The 9,479-nt window shown below is 21.0% G+C and overlaps 1 protein-coding gene across 1 annotated transcript; it reads left to right on the top strand.

The window, feature by feature from the left end:
- Window positions 1-204: 204 nt before the first annotated feature.
- On the top strand, window positions 205-9,041 carry PRSY57_1301500 (hypothetical protein; the record flags this gene model as incomplete). The annotated part of the gene is made up of 4 exons (XM_012908952.2): window positions 205-2,199; window positions 2,484-4,749; window positions 4,906-5,386; window positions 5,570-9,041. 4 exons carry the CDS (start codon window positions 205-207, stop codon window positions 9,039-9,041), a joined length of 8,214 nt encoding a protein of 2,737 aa, XP_012764406.2.
- Between the last annotated feature and the right edge of the window lie 438 nt (window positions 9,042-9,479).

Below are 9,479 nucleotides of genomic sequence, written 5' to 3'. Positions count from 1 at the left end.
TGCCTGAAAAAAGTACTATATTAAAATAAATACAAAATTAATATATAATTCGCATAAGATTAATAAGGTGTTATATTAATATATATATATATTAGACAATAAGTAGATATACATATTATATATATATATATATATATATACATTTATATATGTATATATTTTTTATACACATATATTTTGATACGTATGTGTTTCTTTCATTAAATGAATAATAAATTAAAAGAAAACGTACCGCCTAATGAAGATGTGGATATATATGAAAAGTTAAAAACTTGTGTTATAAATAGAAATGTAGAAGATTTCTATGAAGAATGTGTAAGTACATTTTTGGAAAAAGTAAAAAATATAGGAGATACTAATCATATAATATGTCATGATAATTATTCTGACATTGTAAATTTTTTTTATTTAAACTTATTTGTTGATAATTTAGAGTTTGTACGTGTTGTAGCCTTATCACAAGATAATAATGAAAATGTTAAGATTTGTAAAAGATATATACATGATAAGAATGAGAAAGATGTTACAGAAAAGAGTGAATTATTACAAGAATTAGTGTCTTATTTAAAAAACATTAAATTAAAATATTCCGAAAAATTAAAGAAGATAAAAAATGTGATTATCGATAATATTAGTAATTGCCAAAAATGTATTATGATATATTATTTATTACAGAAAAAGTTGGTTGAAAAAATATCGTCTAATATAAATAAGAAAGATGATAATGTTACGAATATAATAAAAAAGGAAATATTTGAATTTAATTTTTATCGTATAATTAATAAAATAACATGTCCTATAGGTTACAACAACGTTGATTCTGTTATATTAGAGTTAATGTTAAATGGTTCAAAAATATTTCAGATGGATTTAAATTATATATTAGAATATAATAAAATAAATAAAGTAAATTTAAAAATATTTAAAGAAAAATTTATTAATTATGATAATGATGAAATATATAGAATCATAAAAGAATATGTTGATTATGATTCTTTAATTTTTTTCTGTAATCTTTTATTTAAAGAATTTAAAAGAATGAAAAATTTATTATTACAAAATGATAACTATAATAATGGAAATGATACATGTATAATAAATGAAAATCTTAGTAATAATAATAATAATAATAAAAATAATAATAATAATAATAATTATAACAATAATCCAATATGTAATGATAATATATTATATAATTACAATATACAATGTTTATTACCATATATTTATATACACATTTTTATTCTTTTAAAACATAAACAAGTGGAAGAGACTGTTAGAAGGGTTTTAAAAGAAAGAATAATTTTATATTCTTTAATGATTAATTCTTTAAGATATTCAGATAATTTTATACAATTAATTATATTTAAAATCATAAATAATATTTTTATAGATGAAGAAGAATTTTTAAAAGATTCAAATAAAAAATTAATATCATCTATTTTTTCCTATTGGATAAAATTATCCGATGGGTGTATTGTCAAAATGATAAATGCAAGTATAACTGATGAACCTTCAACTAACCATAATAATTTAAGTCGTAGTAGTAGTAATAATACAAAACATAATAGTAACAAATTATATAATAATAGTTGTATTAAAAAAACAAAAAGTGATGATGAAAATTTTTTAAAAAATAATTTTACAGATTATGATATATATAAATACATGCAAAGCTTAATTTGCGGTCTTTATTTATTAACTTTAATAAGAAAAAAAAAAAATAATGATCATCATTATAATAATAAAAGTGATAGCACGAATCACTTTTCTTCTCTAAAACAATACAATATGGATATGTTATCCTTAAATCACTTTTTTATTAATATGGATAATTATATATATCTTATAGGATTTATGTTTTCTGAGAACAAGGATACAATAAATAATCTATTTAATTTAATTTTCAAATTATTATATTTTATTAAATATTTAAAATCGTATATTATTCAAAATAGAAACTTGAAAAATAAATATTTCGAAGATACATGTATATATTCATCAATAAATATATTATATAATATCTTAGAAGTAACCAAGAAATTTTTTATAAGTTATTTTCGTATAGATGAATATACAAAAAATTTGTATAAAAATTATTTTAGAGACAGGCCATTGACTTTTGAGAACATGACGTTTTATGTAATCCCCTTGTTTATAAACCATGAGGATTATTATATACGTATATATTCAATTAAGGTGAACTAAAAAATGAACAAATATATGGGCATATATGTATATGGTGTATATGGTATATATGTATATGGTGTATATGGTATATATGTATATGGTGTATATGGTATATATGTATATGGTGTATATGGTATATATGTATATGGTGTATATGGTATATATGTATATGTTATATATGTATATATGTATATGTGTGTTTATAGATAAAAATATATAATTATAAATGTATATTTGTATATATATATGTATTTTTTTTTTTTTTTTTTTTTTTTTTTTTTTTTTTCTCTTAGATTTTGATAATCCTCCTGTCGGATACAAACATTCGAGATTCTCTTGATAAAAAAAACCTTTTCAGGATCTTCGATTTATTAATAAATATAGAAGGATATAAAAGTTTATCGCAAAATGAAGAAGAGGAAGAGAAAAAAAATATCAATCAACTTCTTCTACTATTATTTAAATGCAATATAAATGATAATAAGTTATCATCTAATATAACCAATTTAATATTTAGTGAAAAGCAAAAAACATTTATTAAATATATTTTACGTCTATGTAAGGATGAGGAGTATTCAATAATACATATGAAGAATTTTTTTGATTATTTTTTTGTTTTATTAGTAAAATTAATTAATATAATAATACGAAGAGCACAATGTAGTTTAAATATAGAAAAGTATAAAGATTTCTTTATGAATATATATGAAGTTGTTGAAATATTTATGAAGGAATTAAAAAAAGAAAAACTAAAAAAACACAAATTAATATTTTTATCCTCAGGAATATATCTATGCCATTTAATAACTAATAGTATATATAAAGGTAAAATTCATTCATCCGTTCCTTATTTAAATGTTGTAATAAGTTTAATTAAAAATATAGAACATGATTTAAATTTTATACAGGATGATTTAATTTATATTAATAATATATCTAAGGATATAATATCAGATAAAAAATTATCCATTCATTCTGAGGAGGAAGATAATAAAGATGACGATTCCAAAAGTGTAAAGGATTTACACGTCTTGTATTTTTATAAAAACGTATATAGTGAAGAATTGGGCACAAATGTGGGTAATACTAATAATGATAATATTAACAATAATAATAATAATATTAACAATAATAATAATAATGGAGAAAATATTGAACATAGATGTGTTAAAAGTAGCTATAAAGAAAATAAAAATAATGATATTAATTGTAAGAATAAACAAACTAGTGATAAAAACCTCAAATCTAACCTGTCGGATAACAAGGGAACGAATAATTCAGAAATACTAAAAAAATTAAATAAATATGATAAGTTTATGAAAATGTGTCTTATACAAAATAAAAATAATGATGAAATTATTTATAATTATATAAATTGCCTTTTTTATTTGTGTATTAGTAATATGAATAAAAGAACAAGGAAAAATGTGATTAAATCCTATGATTTAGTTGTTAAATATATTTTGAAAGATGAATATAAGTTGCATCGAGTAAAAAAAAAAAGTTTACTTTTTTCCATGCCAATTTATATTATTAGAGATGTTGAAAATGAGGGCAAAAGGTACAATTTAATAATTGACAAATATGATTATATATTAAGAAGTTATATAATTGATTTTTTTAAATGCAAAAAATATTTACCTTGTTTACTTTTATCATGTTTAAGTTTTACAAATACTATGATATTATTTTTAAAAAAGAAAAACTTTATAAATAGTACAACAAACAATAATATCACAGAGAAGGAAGATATGTTAGATTGTTTCATGTTAGTAAATTCCAAAACTTGGTTTTATTTTAACGTGCTGGTTGAATGTATATGTGACTATTTTATGAAGTCCCAAAGCAAAATGGAAGTAAAAAGTCAACAAATAAAAGAACAACAAAATGAACATACACAAAAATGTAATATTAAAAATAAAAAAAATAATAATAATAATGATGACGATGATGTGCATAAATTTACATGGCAAATTATTAATTTAATAATAGACAGCATATGGAAAATACTTATATATATTTTTTATAATATAAAAATCAATATATTCAGTATAAAAGTCAAAACATTCAGTATAAATATCTATGGTAGAGCAGCATTATTAATGTTCTTACAATTTTATGAATCGTGGATTGTATTTATCAAAACCTTTTTGACATCAGAAAAACAAATATTCATATCTAGAAATATATTATTACCTGACTTATTTTATAAAAAGTTTGGTTTTTTATCATCCCAAATATTAAGCTATTTTCATTTTATTGAATCCAATTTTTTTGTGGATAGTCAAAATGAAGTTAATTTGACATTATTAGAAAAGCAAAAAGATGTCATGAATAATATTTTGGATGTTTTAATATATTTTATAAAGGATAAGGATCCAAAGGGTTATGTGAATGAGTTAAACAGTTTTTCACAATTTAAATTAAGGATAAAGAAATTAACATATCCAAAAAAGTTACAAGATGGTTTTTTATCGTGCACATATGACAATGTTTTTAAGAAGGCCAGGGAGTTATTATTACGTGTAGAGAAGACGAACACATTACAATTGGATGAATGTAATGATTAATAATATAAAACATATATGTGTAAATTTGTATTATATATTATATATATATATATATATATATATATATATATATATATATATATATATTTATATTTATATTTATATTTATTTATTTATTTGTTTATTCATTAATTTTTACGTTTAGGTCGCGGTGAAGATCCAAATATCAACTCCAATTCGTTGCAAATGACCAAGGGAGATGATAAAGAAAATGTAATTAATATTAATAATTCTGATTTAATTGTGGAAAAAGATTCAAAAAATATTATTAGGATCGATTCAAATTCTAAGGATGGAAATGCAGTTGAAAGAGATGATAATAAAGAAGGGAAAAAAGTATTTTCTTTAGAACAAGCTAAAAAAATTATAGAAAAAAATGCAGCTTCAAAAAATACAAAGAGAGCAATAGTATTGAATGAAAATCTTACAGAAAAGAATAAACAACAAATTTTTAAAGAGATGAAAGAAAAACGAAAGGAAGCAGAAAATATCTTAATGAAATATTTTATTATGATACAAGAATTTTTGGATTGGGATTTTTTTAATTTAGATAATATTGATAAATATAAAAATTCTATTAGCGAAGAATTACCCATACGTTTTGATAGTGAGGAGGAATATCACAAGTAATAAAAATAAAAGAAAAGGAAGAGAATGAAAAAATATATATATATATATATATATATATATATATATATATATATATATTTATGTATTTTTATATATTATATGTATATTTTTTTTTTTTTATATATTATATGTATATTTTTTTTTTTTTATATATTATATGTATATTTTTTTTTTTTTAGGTTTTTTCGACCCATGGCTTTGGAAGAGTGCAGGTGTAGTATGCTCAATAACATGATAGGAGATATAAACAAATATGTTATAAGTATTGTGGGTAAGAAAAAAATGCCTTATTGGGTAGTATGGCATGTATCATCGAGCAATGAGAACAAGCGTAATTTGGATAACATAAAACCAATGGATTTAATAGCTTTAATTCCTTATGATGAGGATAAAAACAATAATACACATGGAGATAATAATGATACAAGTATAAAATATGAGAAATTAAAAGACATGTTGAAATGTACTAAACATGTAATTGGATTAGTTGATATTGGATCGAATAAATTTGATAATATATTTGATATTAAATTAATTAATGAAGACAATTTACCTTCTAAGGTGAATAATGAGAAAACTCGTTTAAAATTAAATTTTATTACATGTAATAAATTCCATGCATATGTATTATGTAACCTAATGACAAATATTAGGGAATTTCAGAGTATATATTTGAGTAGAAATTGTCCTCTTTTTAATTTAATATTAAATCCTGTAGGAGAAAATAAAGTAGAAAAAGGTTTATGTAGTATGAACATTAATAATAATTATATAAATGATTGTGATAAGGATAAACATAAGGATAAGAATGATAAATTAAAAAAAGAATTAGAGAAATTAACCAGACAGGAGAAACTCATATTAAAAATTTTGAGTAAATATAATTTATTAAATAAATCACAAATAGAAGCTGTGAAATTAATTCTTTTAAATAAAAATAATATATCTTTAATACAAGGACCCCCAGGTACAGGTAAAACCAAAACAGTTATAGGAATAGTGTCTGTTTTATATGCATTATTATATAAAAAGAATTATGAAAAAGATAAGAAAAAAAAGGATTTGTTATATAATGAACAAATTAATAATACAAAGAAAAAAAAGATTTTGATTTGTTCTCCATCCAATTCAGCAATTGATGAAATTGCTAAGAGGATATTAAATGAGGGATTACTAAATTTTAGTAACTTAATAAATTCTTATGAAAATAAAATAAAAAGGAATAATATCACATCACAAAAATGTGGTAGTAATAATAAGAAGAAGATATTGTTTGGGGATAATGATTTATATAATTCCTCGGATATCAGTGATTTTCTTGGTGAAGATCAACCTTCGAGCTTTTCTAATGATAAGAAAGAAAAATCATCCAAGGGTATCGTATTATTAAAAGGTTTGAAAAATGTAGATAAATTAAATAATAACAATATATCCAATGAAAAAATGAATGAATTTAAAAAACAAAGGATTATTGCTCCTAAATGTATACGTATTGGATTATCCAAAAGAACCCATGAAGAAATACAGCGAATTTCATTAGATTATATATTTAACAAGAAGAAAAGTTCTGATGAAAATCTTTATCATGTACATTTTGAAAAGAAGAAAAATAAATTAACATATTCCATGGAAGCAGTAGATTATACGAAATTAAAAATAAACGAAATGAAAAATGATTTGAGTTTGAATAATTCTGAAAAGTATAGTTATGATTGTAATGATATTAATGGAAAGTTTATGTTTCAAAAGGTTGAATTTATTGAAAAATTTTTTTCTGATGAATATATAAATAATTTGGATAAAAAATATTTAGAAAATTTGTTATATTTATACAATGAATCATCATCACATTATGATTGGAGTGTACAAAAATTGATATCAGAAAGAAATTTTTTAGACGAATGCATGACAAGATTGATTGAGACAGATGAGCAGATTGGTTCTTTTTATACTAGTAATAATAAAGAAAATATGTTATTTGATAGTGAAATTATATTTAGTACCTTATCTGGTAGTGCTTCCCCGGTTATTGAAAATTTAGAATTTGAATATTTAATTATAGATGAAGCATGTCAATGTGTAGAATTAAGTTGTTTAATACCATTTAGATTGAAAGTAAAAAATATTATAATGGTAGGAGATCCAAAACAATTACCAGCTACAACATTTTCATCAGACTGTAGAAAGTATGGTTATAGTCGTTCTTTATTTGAACGTTTATTATTATGTAATGTTTCTAGTGTTTTATTAAATATTCAATATCGTATGAGACCAGAAATTTGTTATTTCCCAAATAATTATTTTTATAATGGTTTAATTAAGAATGCTGATATATTATCGAATAAACCATTTTTTTATTATTTTCAGGATTTGGATTTTTTTGGATGTTATAAATTTATTAATATAGATGGAATAGAATCTATGACATATAATAAATCTTATATAAATTATGTTGAAGCTTATTTTATATATAAATTAGTGTTATATATAAAAAATATTATTTCCAAACATCAAGATAATACCAAATCTGTTCCTAATTTATATAAATTACCTGTACATTTTAGTTTGAAAGATATTGGTATTATTTGCCCATATCAATCGCAAGTACATTTAATAAGAAATATGTTCGAAGAATCTTTTGAAGATAAAAGTCCAATCCCAGAAGTGTCAACAGTTGATGCATTTCAGGGACGTGAGAAGCACATCATCATATTTTCTTGTGTAAGATCTAAATTGGAGGTGTTAGAAAATAGTAAGCTATTACATAAGATGGGAAATTATAAAAAGGCGGATGATAAATGGAAAAAAACAAAAGAAAGATATGTTATATATGAGAGTGATGATCATTCTGAATATAGCGTGAACGAAAATGAAGATAATAGTGATGATGATGATGATGATAATAATAATAAAGAGTGGAAATACGATTACAATGATGGGGTACATACCAAAAAATGGATATCTTCTAAAATGCCTAATATAAAAAATGAGAACGATTTTCGAGCTATACAAAAGTTCGGAAATAATATTGGTTTTTTAAAAGATGAAAGAAGATTAAATGTTGCTTTGACAAGAGCTAAAGATTATTTATGGATAATAGGAAATCGTAAAAATTTAGAAATGAATGAAACATGGGATTGTTTAATTCAGAATGCTATCATAAGAAAATGTTATTTAGATTTAAAAATTAATTTTGAAAACAGTACCACAGAAAATATTATAAAAGAGAAAGTCAATGATTTTTTTATACATTTGGAAAACCATATAAATGAAAAAAAATATGAATCCTCAGAAATGAGTAGTAATTTATCTTCTAATTCGGGTATAATAAAAGAAGAACAAGATGAAGAAGATAATCATGACGAAATTACAGTAGATGACAATAAATTATTTAAAAATAAAAATAAATTTAGATTAAATAAAAATAAGTATAAGAAAAATACAATTTGGAATAATCCAGTGGACAACGAATTTAGTTTTAGTCGAGCTTATACAGGAAATAGTTACTGGTCTAATTATAGTAATAAAGAAAGGGAAAAAAATAAAAATTATGATAAAAAAGGTAAAAGGAAAATAAATGACTCATTACTTGACGATGATTTGTTAACAAAAAGAAGAAAATATGACCAATATGATAATTCAAATGTGTGAAAATAAAAATATGCATATATAATATATAATATGCCATTTTTAATATATATATATATATATATATATATATATATGTATGTATATATATATAAATATATATGTATGTATATATATATAAATATATATGTATGTATATATATTTTTCTTTTTTTTTTTTTTTTTTGCTTCTTTTTTTGTTGTGTTTTTAATATATTTCTTCTTTAAAACGAATAAAAGAAGAAAAAAAAATAATAATAATATATAAAAAATATATTTCAACGAATATATCCATATATAGGTATAATAAATAAGGTGTCTATATAATATATATATATATATATATATAATGAAAAAATAATTTTATATAATATATATTACCATAATTTAAATTGCTTAATAAAAAAAAATAACATAATTGAAAAGGATAAAATGGAAAATATCTGAAGAATTTATATATAT

Source organism: Plasmodium reichenowi, chromosome 13 (assembly GCF_001601855.1).
Source record: "Plasmodium reichenowi strain SY57 chromosome 13, whole genome shotgun sequence".
NCBI classification, from domain to species: Eukaryota; Apicomplexa; class Aconoidasida; order Haemosporida; family Plasmodiidae; genus Plasmodium; species Plasmodium reichenowi.
Note: the sequence above shows the minus strand (reverse complement) of the source record. Positions and strands in the feature narration are given on the sequence as shown.